The sequence below is a fragment of the Maylandia zebra genome, linkage group LG1 (assembly GCF_041146795.1).
Source record: "Maylandia zebra isolate NMK-2024a linkage group LG1, Mzebra_GT3a, whole genome shotgun sequence".
NCBI classification, from domain to species: Eukaryota; Metazoa; Chordata; class Actinopteri; order Cichliformes; family Cichlidae; genus Maylandia; species Maylandia zebra.
Window position 1 is genome coordinate 5,936,069 of NC_135167.1, and position 18,062 is coordinate 5,954,130.

At 39.3% G+C, this 18,062-nt stretch overlaps 1 protein-coding gene across 3 annotated transcripts in view; it reads right to left on the reverse strand.

Annotated features, from left to right (window-relative positions):
- Nucleotides 1–449: 449 nt before the first annotated feature.
- Nucleotides 450–18,062, reverse strand: part of phkb (phosphorylase kinase, beta) — a 102,221-nt gene continuing 84,608 nt past the window's right edge. For 2 of the 3 annotated variants that reach the window (XM_012919915.3, XM_076889609.1), the window contains 15 exons: nucleotides 16,086–16,169; nucleotides 15,142–15,246; nucleotides 14,155–14,237; nucleotides 13,390–13,480; nucleotides 10,459–10,517; nucleotides 10,104–10,266; nucleotides 9,630–9,711; nucleotides 9,378–9,435; nucleotides 6,629–6,719; nucleotides 5,245–5,450; nucleotides 4,433–4,567; nucleotides 3,914–4,043; nucleotides 2,712–2,819; nucleotides 2,400–2,540; nucleotides 450–2,040 (listed from right to left, as the gene is read on the reverse strand). In XM_012919915.3, coding sequence (XP_012775369.1) covers nucleotides 1,903–2,040; nucleotides 2,400–2,540; nucleotides 2,712–2,819; nucleotides 3,914–4,043; nucleotides 4,433–4,567; nucleotides 5,245–5,450; nucleotides 6,629–6,719; nucleotides 9,378–9,435; nucleotides 9,630–9,711; nucleotides 10,104–10,266; nucleotides 10,459–10,517; nucleotides 13,390–13,480; nucleotides 14,155–14,237; nucleotides 15,142–15,246; nucleotides 16,086–16,169 — 1,674 coding nt within the window. In that variant the 3' untranslated portion in view covers nucleotides 450–1,902. Of the gene's footprint in view, nucleotides 2,041–2,399; nucleotides 2,541–2,711; nucleotides 2,820–3,913; nucleotides 4,044–4,432; nucleotides 4,568–5,244; nucleotides 5,451–6,628; nucleotides 6,720–8,956; nucleotides 9,048–9,377; nucleotides 9,436–9,629; nucleotides 9,712–10,103; nucleotides 10,267–10,458; nucleotides 10,518–13,389; nucleotides 13,481–14,154; nucleotides 14,238–15,141; nucleotides 15,247–16,085; nucleotides 16,170–18,062 lie in introns of all 3 variants that reach the window. The other variant, XM_076889638.1, reaches the window with a different exon arrangement.

Genomic DNA, 18,062 nt, shown 5'->3' on the forward strand with positions numbered 1-18,062 from the left:
TAATGCTTAGGGATTCCTTTTGGATTTGCCTCGATGTGGAAAACATTCATTCAACAAGACAGGCAAAAGCTCTTCTCACCAGAGTCGACTTGAATATATCGAGTATGAGGCAGAGCTCATTTATCTTCTCTGGCTTTTTCCACCCTGTCTGCCTGTCAGTCAGTGTTGCAAGACAGCAGCTCACGCAGACTCAGTGCTGAGATGCAGATTGATAAGGGGTTCAGTCAACATGAGGGGGTGTAACTGGTAGGATGCAGCACAATGCCAAACACACCCCCTCGGGGATATCAGTTACACTCCATTTCTGCTGCAGTTTTATAAGAAACATGAGATTTTAGCTTCATGTAAAGTAATTATATATTTAGAATCAAAGGGGTTGGAAGTGACATTTGGCCTCTTTACTCATTCACAAGCACAATTCACAACAGGAAGTCACAGAGAGAAAAATGTTTGTAGTTTTTGTGATAACTTTATTCTTTCAAACCACAGTTTGGAGTTAAAAATACTCCTTTTGAATGACAGAGGCAAAGAACACACACCGACACACTCAAACAGACCATGACGAGGTTGGGCAGATTCATCACAGTGATGATATTCAAAGAGGCACGCTTTAAAATAAGTCAAAGGGAGCCTTATCATTTCTAGTTAAGGATGGCAGAAATCTTTTCTGTTTCCCACGTTTAACAAAACATCAGTTTCTTAGGGAGGCTCAGTCCCAGACTTTGGATGAGCAGTACTCATTGTCAAAAAGAGGACTATTGTGGAGAAAAAAGGCCTCGCAAAAGCTCTGTTTTGTGACCTGTAATACTGAGAGAAACCCTCACAATTGTTATGCTAACAGTACCTATTGTCATGCGTATTCTCTGCATGCACAAAAATAAGAGGACACAGAGTTCCTTTAAGAGTACAGCAAACACCTAACTTTGTTCGTATTTTTAATTCTACATTTCTAAATTTTATGTAATTCACTAAATTAAAAAGAAAGACATTTTAGAATGTGTGCACACATTTCTAATGTGTTTCTAATGCCAAAGAGCCAGAGCCAGCCTGTTAACAAGGCCATGCTGCATTTTGATTGAGACTGCTACATTTTGGATGAACCATATATGAAATAAAGACAGAAGTTACTGCCCTCTGCTTTGCATGATAAGTCACATGATGTCCAGGGAATCAAATTCACCAGTGTAAGAACCACCTTTCTCCTGATATAGTATGACCTTGAAACTTCTATGTAACATCTACAAGTTATTGCTGGTGACCTACAATGTATTGCACAGCTGTTACTTAGCACAGCTCACTGAAGTATAATTTCTGACATAGCTGACAGCTAGAATGCAGAGAATTTAAAACCAATTTCTCAGCACCAACAACAAAAATCATAAAGCAATAGTTCAACAAACAGTTCAAGCTTTGTGATAAACAATTTCTCTCTTGCAGACCAGAATGTAGATGCTGAGTTAAGCTAAGTCTCCTGGATGTACAGTATATGAATTGCAAAACAAAGTGCAGATATGCTAATCAAAAACATTCAGATAGCAGGGAAAAAGAGCTAGCTAGTTGTGTGGTGACATTAGCTAGTTATGAGTAAAATGTAAAGATATAAGATAAATAATCTCTGGATAAACACTTCTGTTCTGGACAAGTAACACACAAATTTGTATCGCTAAAACAAAGTGAACACATGATCTACTTTAGAATTATCCCTAATGATTACAATTTTATTTTTATAGCTATTTTTATTTCCTTGAGCAAACTGCAGACATGCTAATCTCTGAAAAAAATAGCTTGCTAAAGTGGTACTGCTGAAGACTGAAGTTATGCATATAATGCATTATAATGCATATCAAGAATGGGGGACAGTCCACTGTTTTCAACTGGTATTGGGCTAAAAAAGCTCATAATTTAACTAACAGTGCATGGGTCATCCTTGCAGGGCTTAACATCCCCCTGCAGCAACTGGATCACAACAGCCTTGGTCAAGTAGCTGGAGGTGCCTCTCTTTCCCACTGGTGGTGTGTTGTAGAATTCCTCCATGTCATCCTGGGACAAGTAAAGTCAGGGTCAGATGATAAAATATGTCTTTAAAAAGTACCTAAACCAACGAGCTGCAAGTACGAAGAGGCTGTTCATGAATTAGATGCAATAAAGGAGGAAAAAAATCAACAGGATTAAATCTGACAAATGTAATAAGACTCTAATGAATTGGAAAATGTCAGTGTTAACCCTTCAACAATTTAATTAAATTGAACCCACCTTAATATAACTGGAACAGAAGATAAAAGATTTTAGAGGATCAATTTAAGAAGGTGATGTTACAATTTTGTGGTAGACACTAAGGTCACGTTTAAAGAGGAAAAAGAAAGTATATTACAGGTCACCCTAAGGTTGAGACACATTACCTGTTTCTCCATTCCTTCAAAGCGGCTGCGATCTCTCTGGAAATCCCTGAAGGCTTCCTTCACCAGATTGTCCAGATCCACCTTTTCACTGAATTCCAACTCCGGGTTCCTCTCCAGAACTATGGACACCACCATCAGCAACTATGGGCAACCGGAGCGAGGGCAAGACGTTAATATTAATAACAATGAAGACAGTCTCAAAATTACTGAAATCTAATCATTGTAAACCACAGGAACAGTCGATACCAGGATGAGTAAAATCCTTCAATACTTTGATTCTATTTGTTGGTGCTGATGAACGGGCCTGTTTACCTCCACTATGATTTGTCTGTACTCGGGCAGAACAATGTTCTTCAGCGTGTCCTCCACCAGCAGGGAGAAATTCATCTCATACATGGTCATGTCAGACAACGTGGGTTGCTGCAAAGAGATGAGGATATAGGAGATGAGATAAATGTGATTAATGGGAGAAAAAAAATGTAATGGAACATGTCTTTGCATGTTTGCGACCAGCAAAATATGGTCATGCTGCAGTGCTACAGTATACATGAGACCTACTGTAGACATCAAAAAAGTTTGTGTTGCTTGTTAAAGCTTTACTCTTCCATGTATTTCAACAAATTAAGCTAGAAACACTTCACAATAACATGAACCTGTTGTATTTTAAATAATGTTAAAACACTGTGAGCAGAAATAGCTAATCAAGTCACACTAACTGAATCTACTGACCAAACAACCAGCAGTTATAAATAATTCTTCACAGAAAATCGGTGAATGACTCCAGAAGTCCAGACATCACCATATTTATGAAGGTTCTAGTCCATAATTACTGATATTAGTGCTAATTCACATTTCGTAAAGTATGCATGCGAACTGCATGGATTCTGCTTGTGTACAGACTTTACAGGTCTTTACTCCCAAACAAGCAGCAGCTAAAGGTGGCTGCAATAAAATGCCTGCCATAAAATGTCTGTCAATGCATCTCAGGGGAGCAAACTCCATATGTGGTGGTGTCTACGTGCTTTAGATTTCAGGCCACAGTGGAGCCAAAGGGCTATAACCTGCAGTGAAGCCTGTTAGGAGGCAAGGCACATTTTCACAAATGGAGTAAAAACTACTAACTACTACATGTCAAGCAGAACATTTGTGCAGAAAGCCATCTTCATTTCCAGTGTTTCCACATTTTAGCAGAGCAACTATCCATGTGGCGGTCATATGAGCATTATCGAGACTTTAAAAGTAGTTACTTTACCAACAGTTAAAGTTGGTTTAGTCAATTAAGGGTTTCATTAAAAGGCTTATGCACAAGTACTTATTCTGTATTTCTTCATGGGAGTCATGCCTGCATATGCAAACATATTAATGATTTACCAAAAAAGAATTTCTGGCCTACAGAAATTTTCCACACAGATTAAAAAAAAGTGATTCTTTTACAGCACACAACACACAGTGTCATCATTAATCAGCATGGGTCAGAGTAATTATCTAGCAGCAAAGTGGGGGTAGGCGGGTACCTGTGGTAGGTGGTTCCCAGCTACCACAATACCATTTGGGGTCCTCTCCAGGATCTGCCACACACGATCATAAAAGCCCAAAGGGGTCCTGTTCAGAGAGCCATCGATCTGACGCTTGTTCAGCCAAGACCTGAGGCGAAACGAGGAAGAAACTGCTGAACACATCTTAGTAACAGGCAAAATATGAGGATGCCAGCCTTTGTGCCAAAGGAAAATTGTCTGTGAGCTGGTGTGTATTAGATCAGATGAGATAAGATAAGATTTTCATAATTGCCAAGGGGAAATTGGGTTGTGGCAGCCGCAGATAATAAGATATGAATGTAGACAAGAAAGAAGATAAAATAATTAAAGTCAAAAAGATTATACAAAAAGTAGAGGCATTAAGATAAAGACACAGCATCTTCAAAGGCAGATCTGTGAGTTAATGTAAGGAGAAAGCATGGATGACGCTCTTGATAAAGTGCGATAATGTGTGTTTGTACGATGCGTGTTCGTGTGTGAGTGAAAGAGAGAGAATACCTGCCAGTGTGCTGCGGCTGCAGCACGTCCAGCAGAAGCTGCTTGATGTCGCTGGGGGAGAGCTGGTAGATGTCCTGGGGTGGCATGTCTCCTGCCACGATCTTCAGTTCATGTTTCATAGCCTGGACAATCCATCTGGAAGTCCACATAATACACATGTGCTGTTATCAATGGTGGCACTGAGCCCTGCACAGCTCACATCAATATGATCACTTAGGGATAAATTGATTCACACGTATATAACTGATAAAATAAGTTCTAATCCATCACTGTTTAGTGTAACTGCAGACAATAGTCAAGTGCACAGGTAAAAAACTGCCTTTTTAGTCTGCTGGGATTACACCTTCACAGGGTTTTATTCATGCTCACACACAGGATGCAGATAATTCAAAGGTTTAAAAAAACAAAACAAAACAAGGATGAAGTCAAATCTGCCACAGGTACATGTGCTTTTTCATTTTAATGAGCTGGAAAACAACGCATAATTTCTGACTGTGCCCCTTGTGAGAAGCCATTTTTTACAGCTTGCTTAACTTATTTACAATGCCACCTTCTTGTGCTCTCCAGTGTTTTTGTAAAGTTTTTATATGTCACAGCCTTGGTCTGAGAAAGAATGGATATGTCCAAAAATAACTAATATTAAGTAATTTCTTGATCAAACGTGTCACCTTGTGCTGCTATTACTGCTTTGATTAGCTAACATGAGGGCTTCTTTCTATAGTTTGTACTAGAATGAACAGCAGGGAGGGAAGAATTACAGCTGCCCCATCCTGCTCAAATTCATCTAGCTTCACTAAATACACTTGGGTTACCCGACTCTGATCTTGATCATGCCACTGAACAGCTCAGGGTTGTTGGAGATAATGCATCCGATGTGGATGACCATCTCTTGCTGCAGAACAGCCTCCCGCTCCCCACCATAAGGGGAGCATTTGCTGTAGATGATGCCCTGGATCACCCCTGGAGACAGTGGGTTAGAGATCACCTCTTCCTCGTGTCCAAATAGACCAAGGGTCACCTGGTAATCACAGGAAACACCACAGACACATACATATGTACACACAGACACACACAGACAGCAAACATCACGTTGGTTAGAAAGTTTTGCAGTCCGGCAAATCTGCAAAAGTGTGTATGTGCAGAGGCGAGCATGAGCGCAGTACTTCTCTAAGGTGTAATTCTTACAAGTATCCTTTTTCCATCAATCTAAAATTGGCCTCCTCTCTCAGAGTCACATAAAAGTGAGTAGGAAAAATTACAGATCTCAAGATTCCACTTTTGTATTTGTTTCTTCTGAAGCCATCTCAAGAAAATTACACCTCAGCAGTCTAACTGATGAGAGGACACGCTTTTACTCTCGTCTTCAGCTGATGAAATCTAGCACTGAGATGTATCTTTCATCTATACATCTAAATGGATTCGAACTGAGTACAAAGAAGACAAGCTGGAAATAAAGTTTGGGTACAGCCGAGTTTAAATTCAAGGGGAATGCTTTGTTGGATTTCAATAACGACGAGAAATTTAATCAAAACTCAAGTCAGAATTGACTTAAATGGGGTGGTGCCTCTTATTTTTTCCAACTGAGCTGTTATTGTAAGCAGAGGAACACAGGCGTCTCAAATTTTAAATCAGCTTTTCCAATCATGTTGAGAGGAGCATTCCCTCCGGTAGGCAATCTATATGCAGATTCACACCTTGAGCTACTTGAGCATAATGAAATGCCTAAAACTGCTCAGAAGGGTAAAAATGAGGCAAGATAACTGACACTCTTGAGAGGAGGCTAATCTCTGAATAACACTTGACAGAAAATGATGTGCCGAAACTCATCCAGCGTGAGGGAGTGGCATCAGGCAAATTCACGGGTCACAATATATCAATTGGCATATGGAGTGTGTCTAGACACGGTGCAGATTAGGACTCTATGGTAGTCACACCAGCAGCGCTACTATAACTACAGCTTATATGGACACACAATGGAGGCGAGCTGTGATGATTGATATGAGCATGCAGCTGGCCTAAGCAATTCCCACAGGACGACAGCTTGAGGAGCTTTAAACCAAATATTTCAACTTTAATTTTTTTCCTAATCAGTGAACATTAAAATTATTATCCCAACATGCCACCAACATTTTTTCAGACATAATTTGCCGAAAGGATTGTCACTAATCAGGCCCTGCAGTCTGTGTGTCCACTTACCTGCTTGCCATGCACTAAAACACTAGTAATACTGGGGGCAAGGCTGTCCACTAGCTTAGATAACAGACTGGCAGCAAGACGGACAACAGACCTAGTGGGCGAAAAGACACAAGAACATTCTTTACACCACGACAGATAATGACTAACAGCTAAGACTGCAGCCTCATTTAATTAAAGTTTAAAAAAATAAATTTATAATCATTGCAATTCTTCCAATATTTGATTAAATACTCTTTAAAGTATTAAATCAGAATCAGAATCGCGTTCATTGGCCATGTATATGCACAGACACATACAAGGAATTTGGTTCTGGTAGATGGTGACTCTCAAGCACAGCAATGTATATTTCAACAATGTAAGCAACACAATTCACACACACACACACACACACACACACACACACACACACACACACACACACATATATATATACAGATATATACAGCTACACATACATACACAAGCTGTGTAAACCAACCATAAATCACCAATCTAAATCTAAAAGTCAAACACATGACTAGAAAATGTGTCCCTATAAATAACATCTAAAAGTTTGTCATCTCCTAAAATATTTTAATGTTCACTAATTTCTGATTGCATTGTTCAGGATTCAGCGCAACCTTCAAACTGCCTCCTCGGGCCTGCAGGAATCCTATGAGGAAAAAATCAGCACACAAACTGTTCACAAATCTTCACATGGTAGCCCACAACCAAGCCTGCTATCGACACACATCCACAACACAGAAGCAGGGAACACATGGAATACTTAATTAATGGGGGGCATGGATATAATCAGCTGAAACACAACCTCCTCTTATTATATGCTGCGAATATCTTTTTTGTGTGTGTTTCTGTGTGAAAGCGTGTGTGTGTGTGTGTGTGTGTGTGTGTGTGTATCTGTAGAGTTATTCAGTGCTTAAACCTGCAGAAATACAAGGGCACATCTTGAATACAATGAATAAAAAAGGTAACAAAGCTTTAACGTTTAGAAGGCATGATGTGGTGTCAATCCACCGATGCTTTGTTGGGGAACCTATTTCAAGCTTCACTTCCTGGCCCATGTTAGGTAAATGAGAAAGTAAATTGAACTGAGTATTGATGCCATTTGCCAGCAAGCTGAAAACCTGCCTGCAGACAATTTTTTTTTAACTTGACAGCATAATCAAATTTCTTTATGCTAAAATCCTATTAATTAACAAAAAACAGCATACAATAAAAGTTGTCATTTCAGGCAACTGGATACAAAATCAAATAAAAACACCGAGGGGAACAAAAGCTCACAAGTTGTGACAACCATTTGTAGTATTTGGTCAGTTTTTTGTGAGACAGGCCAGCAGTACACCACAAACAAAAAGGAATTTTGGCAGTTTTATAGACAAAGATCAAAAAGAGAAATGCAGAGATTTCTTGACAACATAAAACACTGTACCCTGATTTGATGTTTTCATTTACCCATATCATTGCCTTAGAAGACCCGTATATTATTTCAAAAATTACTGAATGCCTTCTGTGCATCTGTTGTGCAAGATCTAACAACAGACACAGAAAAAGGCAGTCAATTTGGCTCAGTTATGTATTCCACAAATTTTATACCACATTTGTTCTAATATTACATCATGTTTGCTAGATGAAGCACTTTCATCTAGCAAACAAATAAATTGGACCTGTGGCTGCAAGTCAAATTCTGTTTCATTTGCAGTATACAGCCAGCCTTAGAGAAACATGTGATGCTAAAAAATAAATTATATATGTATATCAAAACAGCAGAAGTGAAGGGCGAGCCACTGTGATGGTTAATGGAGAGAGAAAGCCCGTACAGATCTGTGTCAAGGCGCCTGCTAGCTTGGCAAAGCTGCCTCATCCAAACTGACGACTGTGTGAGAGTTAGCTATGTTCTATATTTCTAACCCCAGTGGTTTCACTAGGAATACGTTTATCTCCTTGATATGCTAAGATATTAGCCTATTCGTGTTTTTCCAACACCTGCTAGTCAATTAAATAACACTAAGATGCTAAATCTTATTCTTTTAAACACATCTCTAATAGCTAGATAACTCTAGGGGCATTAAGTGGCCACTGCTTATGTTCACATATTGTAAGCATTGTATAAGTTTTATGCATATTTATTGAACTTGTTTAAAAAAGAATGAACTCCAAATTCAGTTTAATGTTTTCTTTCACACCTCTAAATGACCTGCCTAAGAAGAATCCAAAGTGTGGATGGGCTGAACCTCACACAGCTCTAGGAAAGCTTTTTCGACAGCAAGCTAGCCAACTAACCGGTGCTACTCATGCACGGACTTGACTCCATCTCTGCCTGAACATTACCTGTTTCCCATGCACCAGAATTGTGGTGATGTGAGGAGCTATAGAGCTGGCAAACTTCTTGGTAATAGCTGCAGCATGGCGCACTGCCAGCCTACAGTTCAGCCAGATTAAATGACAGTTATTTTGAAGTGTTTATGAAGATTACACAACAGGTCTATATACAAGCAACTGCTTAAAAGAACCCTCGCTAAAGTACAGAGAAAAATCCTCATATAGTTCACATCTCATTCAATTTTCAAACTCCATTCCAAGTTCTTTTATTACACACACGAAGAATGTTAGCAAAGGCAAAAACCGAAAATCAAATCAGGACAAATATAATGTAATCCAAAGAAATGTAGGAACAGAAGGCTGAACTGCTGCAAAAAGGTCTATGAACAGATTTTAATAGTGCATGTGTGTGTGTGTGAGAATATCAGACCAAAGTTTTCGGCTGCCAGCTCTTCTGTAGATTCTCTCCAATTCTTCCATCATGTTCTCTATAATTACAACAAAACGTTCAGACGTTAAAAAAAACTTCAAAGAGAAATAGAGTTGTATTTAAATTAATAAGATGTAACTGATGAATGCATCAATTTTTAAGGTAGAAAACAGTTTAGATGATGTCAGGCAAAACTGGGAAGTGGAAATTACAGCTTTTAGTTGCTCTCTAGCTCACAATGCGAGTGCTTACCATCTTTGGCAAGGAAGTCAGATCCTTCTCTCCTCAGAAGGATGCTAGCAAGCTGAGCCTGACTTGCCAAGCAGTCACAGTCCTTTACAATGATACACAATGATACACATTCAGATGAAAGGGATGATGAGCCTTCCATACAAAAACAGTATAGTTAAACATTTCAGCCAAGATCATTTCTGTTTGACAGTAGGGCTCTGTTCTGGGAAAGCAGAGGCAAAGACCCCGGGGGGAACAAAGCTGAGCATGCATCAGTGACAACAGGCACGACACTGATTAAGTCAGACATGGCATAGAAGGAAGAGCTGGAGGGGCTTCTGCCAGTCTTGGTAATGCTGTTCGGATAAAAGATTACCATTTAATTAGCAGCTATAGCGACAACAGTGAGGAAAAGTTTATGCCCTGCCCATTTTATTCACAGTTCTCTTTAGTTAAGAGAATGTGTTATTTTTGGGTACTTTTTGAACAACTCACATGGAACTTCTGAATGATCTCATTGGTGGATTTGTTCTGCCACTCCTCCACATTAATCTCAGGCTGCTGCTCCAGGTCGGAGACGTTGGGCGTGCTTGTTTGTCTTTTCACCTTGGAGTGCTTAGGCAGCTCCAGCTCCTCAAAGCTTTTAAACTCTGGGATCCTGTTCACACACACACACAGATACAGATACAGACAAATTATATTTTTTGTGTTATCCGCAGCTTTGCTTTCACATTTAAAGCAGTAAATGAAAATAAAGCTGGTACCACTTAGACACTTTGATTTATGCAGTAATTATGGCAAAAACACTGACATCTGTCAAAGGGAGCATAAACACTAGAGGGACTCTTACTCTGCTTCGTTGATACGCAGGAAGTCCAGTTGCTCCACAAATGCCCCAGATATCAGGGTCTAAATGATTGATAAGGACAGTGCACATCAAAGAAATTGTCAAGTGACTTTTTTTTTTTTGGTGAATTTAGCATTCAAGAGATTCTGCAGTACTGCACTGACAAAGTACTTCTAAAAGCCTACTCAGGAGCTGCATAGATCCCAGAGGGGAAGTTTGTCGGGTTACTCGGTTTACAAAACAACTGTTTAAATAATGCAGTTTGTACCAGATAACAAATGGAGTAGTAAGGTGTGCAATAAGTTCACGCTTACAATTTTTACAAATGTGTACTGTTGCAGTGACAAGTGAGTGTCTTACACGGTAATGCGATGATAAAAGTTTGAGCATTTTAAAAGCATAGCTGTGTAGGAGTGCAGTTCGGTTTGCCTTTCTCCTGTGGTCTAAATGTGATATTAGCCATTCCAACTGAAGTTAACTCCAAAACAAAAATAAGAGGCGTAGGAGAGGAGCCATCCTGCTCCCCATAACAATGAGATGATGAAGAGCAAATGTTTCAAAGCTGTAGGAGTTAGCTGTGTTGCGAATGGCAAATAGGCAAAGGGAAGGAAAAACTTGAAAGCAAAAAAAGAAAAAGAAAGGATCATATGAGGAAGTCTCTGCTGAACACCACAAACACACTGGAAGTGAAGTTTAAGTTAGAAAACTGTCATAAACTTTGCAAAGTTACCAGTGTGCAAATAATCCTGGTTCTACCTTGGCCTAATTTTCTGGGTTTTTGAAATCATGAATACTGTGTTCAAAATCATTCAATGTAGACATATTTGAACCATGCAGTTAAAACTGAGGATGATCTACAGGTTAGCTTTAAGGTTAACTGTAAATTTGGGAATAGCCCTACGAAGATTTCCATGATGCACCAAATTGAGATATAATATGGACAAGGCACCAGCAAAATAAAGCAGCTTTTTTCTATCCCTTTATAACAATCGCACATACACATCTGCACTTTGACGGATGCATAAGGGCTAATTAAGCATTCACTATCTTGTCCAATGACGCCAAGGGTTGGACCAATAACCATCCAATTAGTGGACAAGCTGCTCTACCTCCTGAGCTACCAGAAGTACTCAAAATCTAGCAAATAAGAAAAAATATAATCTGATTTTACTTTGAATATGCTTTATGGTCCTGACTCTTCTTCGGATTGTAGGCACTGCAACATCTACTGAACACTGACTAATGAACCATATAGGCAGAGGTTATTTCATAGCATTTGTAACACTTGTTTCATCCATTTCATAACGCCAATAAGCCACATTTATTTATTCATTTATGCACTTAGACTTAATTTTATTTACCTCTGAGTAGGTCAAAACCCACACAGAAGGAAAAGACTTGTCTTCTATAAATATAACATTTAATTCCATGCTGTCATCCAAATTCAAGCCATAAAAAACCTTCACTCACACAGTCCCAGTCACCTTTTTTAACATTCAGAGCTCAAAGCAGCTTTAGCCTTCTCAAGCCAACAATGATAGTTTTCATACTGAATTTCACAGACCAAGGTCACACACAGATGAACACTGGTGCTGCTATTAAAATAAAGGGGAACACCAGCTTAAAGGCTGAGAAATTTTTGTTTGTACTGTAAGGCAGAGGGGAAGCCCTGGACAACTATTTATTATTAAAACATTTGCTATATTACACCAGTGCATTTATTTTAGAGTTTATTTGTAATATCTGTTGAGCTAAAAGAAGGGAGCAGCCTGTATACTTCTGTCTCTACGGCTGCTTTTATAAAAGCCCCCACAATAAGCAAACAATCAAAAGTGGAGGAAAAGTAGTGGTGATATTGATTCTGTGCTTGCTTGGAAATGTAAGAATATGTGAATCTAAGAGCATGATTGATCAGTTAAATGTAGGATTGACCCATTCTGATGATCACACAAGAAAGAGAGGTTCTAGTTGTAGAAATATATGATATGATATGAAATATATTCAACGTGTTCAACACATAAGAAGAACCAAACCTAACCAAATACATGCCCAGTGGCCTCTCTTAAGTATTCAGATATAATCCTATGAAATAAAATCATAATAAAGTCAAGCTATCAACTGCAATAGCCTTTTATGTTCACTGGTGTCTAGCACTAAATCTACCATCCTGTTTCAGTATCATGTCAGCTTACGATGTGCTGCTGTATCTGTCTATTTTTGTTACATTTCATATTTTGACAAGAATTATTTTGAATAACTACAAAATGCAGTCAAAGCAATTACATTAAACTAGATAGTAGGGCTATGTTAGCCCTACGACAGACTGGCAACCTGTCCAGGGTGTACCCCGCTCCTCGCCCTATGCCAGCTGGGATAAGCTCCAGCAACCCCCGCGACCCTGAAAAGGATAAGCGGAAGCAAATGGATGGATGGAGAGATAGTAGCTAGTATCTCAGTGTCAAACAAACTTGCCTCACATTGCTTTTGCTGTTTCACACATAAAATCCAGGCCATGTTGGAAAACCATTTCAGGTCATTGTTCACAGTGCCTCAAGTGGACATAGTCCATTTCAGGTTTCAAGTGGAAAGACTCCATTAGGTTTAGGTGAGCAAGCTACCTGATTAGTGTGTGCAGGATGCAGAACACACGATACCCACTGGCCTCACTGTGAATTCACCAGACAGTTACCTGCTATAGTCTCTAATGGGCACAGACAGAGATCGCCCTCGCTTTGCAATGAGAGTTGCCAGGATTAAATCTGTTTGATCTAACTGGATCCAACTACTGTAGAAAGCTTCGGTGCTGCAGGTCATGTTCGACTTTTGTGTGGGTTTTTTCATTTAGTTGACCAGTTTGATTGTTTAAGTGTTGATTAAAGCATATCTTTGACATTTGCACTGCAAACAAAAACATAATTAACCGGATCCACAAACCTGAAGTCTGTCAACATGAACTTTGACTTCTCCGATGCTGCCCTTCTTGAATGAGGCCAGCATGTCCAAGACTGGGTTAAAGCGGCTTCCTCTGATGAGACAGAAGTTAAAATATTGTGATAAGCTCTCTCTCCTTTTATCACAAGTATCACTGATTTTATTCCAGACATAATATCTGTATTAAACACACTAATAGTATGCAACTGAAGCTTCAGATCAAATGAGTATACTCAGTGCTTTATCTGGTATGTTGTTGACCCCTAGACAGCTCATAATCCCAATCAATAGCAAACTAAAGACTATTGAATTGTTTCTATGAGAGCCCACTGACTCATTCCAGATGCTGTAGCGTGGCTGCTTAAACGTTTGTAGCACATTTAACATATGGCTCCCTGGATAACGGTCAATACTACTGTAATCAGCCCACCAGCCAGGTTATAGTGATACAAATGAGAAACATTATCACCCAATCAGCAAGCAAATGTGCAGTAGCACCTTTCTGCTATAAAGACAGATAGTACATACTGAAGGGAAAAAATGGAGGGGAGGAGGAGAAACAGAAACATGATTGATGGGGAAAAAAAGCGAAATAAATTCTCTGTCAAGACATTTTGTTGCAAGCTTGAGTCGGATGTTAGACAGAAGATGAGATAGTGAGTGATGTATGACGAGATTGGAGAAGGGAGAGTGCTTTGAGAAAGCGATCATACAGCAGGAAGACCACAAAAAAACGACAAAAGGACTATTATAGAGTGTAAATATTACTTGATGTTATCCTCACGGATGAGAACGAGGAAGAGAGGACGCCCTGGCATCTTCCAGCACTGTTTGATGAACTGCAGGGTGTTCTGGACACACAGACACACACAAACACACAGACACCATTTCATACGTCCAGAACAAAGATTCAACTTTCAGCTTGAATCTGTGGTATTTCTAAAGTTCACTCTGGGTTTAAATTCTTTGACAGTTGTTACATATTAAAAAGTACAACAGCGGCTTAATGACCACATAGGAAACTTAGGTATAGACTGCCTGATAATTTCCTTTAATTAATATTTCAGTCTTGGTATATGCCAATTCCTGCAGTCATACGCTCCTACCGTTTTTCAGTGGCAGGTGCCAATTAATGCTGATAAGCCATTCTTAGCTGGCAATCAGTGTCAGACACTGATGTATGTAGTGCATATATAGAGCAGTCCTGAAAGTATGCAACCATATTAATATCATTAGTCTTTTTATGGAAATATGGAAATAATCAGAAAGTCTGACATTTTTAAAGTAATTAAAAAAGAACAACAAGTTCTGAACCTTCCATGAATTACCACCATGGCTGAGAGATCTGAGTATACAAATGATAACAGTTGAATGTGCTAAATATTTTGGCTACCTGCACTTTGTACATCTCCTGATTCAAAAATGTTCAGTGGTAAGAGGCTACTTTGCACCAACTATTGAAGATTAGCTATTATCAAGCCTAAACAGTTATCACTGGAAAAGCCAGTGATAACTGTAGCCACTATCAGTCCTAGCATTAAGCAGTCTATGACAGCGTGTGCCTTTTCTATTGGGCCAAGTGAAAGCAGTAAGAAATCACATTAAATTACAGATTTCTTGCCTTTTTTGAAAAACAGACTCTTTAAACCAGACAAGCTGAATATATCTCAGTTATTTAAGTTGTGTAAGCACATAAAATCTTGTAAGTTGTGGACTCGTGACATTGGTAAGCTCCATAATGTGACTCTGACTTACCTTAATGTCATCAATCAGCAGCATAACATCTTGGGACAAGTAGAAGTCACTTAGATCAAACACTATTGGGTAACACACCACCGTCTTGCCCAGGATACGATAAATCTAGAGGGAAACGAGCACGCGCGCACACACACGCGCGCACACACACACGCAAACAAACAGCTGCATTAGAAGACGGATAGCTCACAAGAAGCCACATATACATTATTCTGGATAGCGTATAAAACATGCCATCAATCCTAAGACAGAGGGGGCACACAGGAGTTACACAATCACTCTTGATAACACACACTGATGCAGCACATTCACACAACTGGTAGAAAGCTCCTTTTCACACATACAGATTTTCATAGGGGCACACACACATATAATGATAATGTCCTCTGGCAGTCAGCCATCTTCCCCATAAATGTTCCATTATTATATTGTCTTAGCAATGCGTTGGGAGACATGATTCATTTGTTTGGCAATGCTTTTGTTTGAGGAGGCTGTTATAGCTCAACTTATTTAGTTGTACTATGTTCTTCATTTGCAAGAAACCGCAAACAACACCAGCAAGAAACATTAACGCCACGCAAACATGGACATTAGAAATGCTAATATGTAACAGCTACACAACATGCACATACCCGGACAAAGCACACAGGCTGCTGGACAGCAACTTAGCACATTAAAATGCAATAACGCCTGAGACTACGCAAAACCTCAGCGTTCACTGATGCATAGTGTATGAATAAAGAAGGAAAGCACTCGTGGAGCTGAATAATTTTTGCCATATTGCGAAGCTCTGGAATATTTATGTGGATCAATATGTGGGAGGTTTGTTAGGTTAGTGGTCACCCATGACCTGTGCAAAGTCTCATGGAGCACATATGTACAGTAAGCACATGTATTGAGATGTACTTACATGACTGTGGGTACGTGTGTGCATATTCAAATACCTTACAGGTCCCAATGCAGCCCACTGGCCTCTCTGGGCGTCCACTCAACCCCAGCTTTTTATTGAAGGCAAGGAAACGGTATGCCTGCAGAAAGACAAACACACACACATTATACAGAGACATAAACTAACACCTTATCAGTAAACTAAACTCTGGAAAAATCTTCCTGCTCTCTGATTTCACATAAGCTACAACCTACATCTTTATCTGCAGTCCCTGCGATCAAATTGGTGACTGAAAATACCACATTTGATTTAAAATGTCATGCAGCACAGTTCTATTCACCATTTAAATGAAAGCGTGGGTCCAATATCTGTCTGTCCCACTGGGACATTTTTTGTTGTTGCAACTCATAAGCTGAAATTACCTCCATATGGCAGAACCACCTACTGATAGCAGCTCTGTGTAAAGCTATGAGACGTGGCGATAATGAAAGGTCCCCGTGCCACCATCAGCAGCATGCTTAGCGGACCCAAGTATACCCATGGGAGCGAGAGCTGATAACACCGTTGTAATGCAGTGCAGGGGCCCACGAGAAGAGACACTGACATCACGCTGAGTTCTCAACAACATCTTTTGGTGTGATAGTTCCCAAAAATGATTTCTTCTCGTATTTGGTGATCTGAGTTGCAAAGCCTGTCAATCGCTCTGTTGTTACGTGACACATATACAAGTTATGATGTTAACAGCGGCAGATCTATCCAAAGCTTTGATTAATTTTTATAACAGTTGGTCTTCAATTTCACACTGTTGGGATTTGTTGGCTGACATGACAGCAACCAAAAGATTTTATCAGTTGTAGATAGCTAGCTAATTAGCACTGGCTCTCGACCGGTTGAAGGATTCCTCTGCCATAATCTGCCTTTCTAAAAAATAATTAAGTTAGCGAGTGATGTGGCTTTGGAAATATTGCCTGTTGCTGGGAGCAGTTTGGTTCTTGAAGTTGCGAGAAAGTTCAGTGCCACTGCCATAGGAGAATTGTGCTGTTGGTGGGTATATAATTTATTTATTTTACCCATCACTAGTTTTAATGTTGTGGCTCAATGTTACAAAGGCCTTTTTGAAGAGTTGTATTTAGCCCATGAAAACAGTAACTTCTTAGAATGAAGATTGTGTTACAAACCAGGCGAATACTTGAATGGGATGGACACTTTGTTTATGCTATGGGATATGTAGGATTAAGCATTATTGAAGACTACACATAAAACAGGAAAAATTAGAATCTTCACTGCTTAGATTTTGACCATTCTCCATCTCATGAAATACCATAACATATCACTGATTGAATTGAAACATCTATCAGCTTTTTTTCTTTGCACTGAACTACAAAATATGACCTTGTTTCTTTACAAATTAAACTAAAGTGAAAATATTTAAAATTATTCTTTTAAAAGACATTCAAAACTTCTTCTTGGATAGATGTTTTTCCCCCTTTGGGTAAATCATCACAGCTCCACTCAATAAAATGATCCAGTTCTATGTTCACATCCAAGATTGATATAGATTGGAGAATGAAAGGGGTCCTTTTTTTTGAGAGTAGGTGTTTTCTGTCTGGTCAATGTGTAATCTCTTCACACTGTAATTCCATCTCTTCCAGCTCTACAGAAGAAGTACTGTGCTGACTTTAATCAAGTCACAAGTCAAGTTTCAAGCCTCAGTCTGGTCCTTCAGTCGCAAGGTGAAAATCCTGAGTCAGTTCTTTAGTACAGAACAAATTTATGAGATGAAAAATGTTAACATCAGCAGTGCGAGTATGTCTGGTGCACAGAGGCCGGAAGAGAGCTTGATATTAATTCTCAATTCCAACATGGTTTGGCTGATGAAGACAGGCAGAGGTCAAATATCACATTTAATTGGTGAACTGATTAAGACTTGTAAGTCAAGTCTGAAGATATAATATACACATAGGCATTATTACGCATTTTGCACTAATTATGGAACTGGAAAACCCAGATCTATAAACAACTAGCAAGTAAA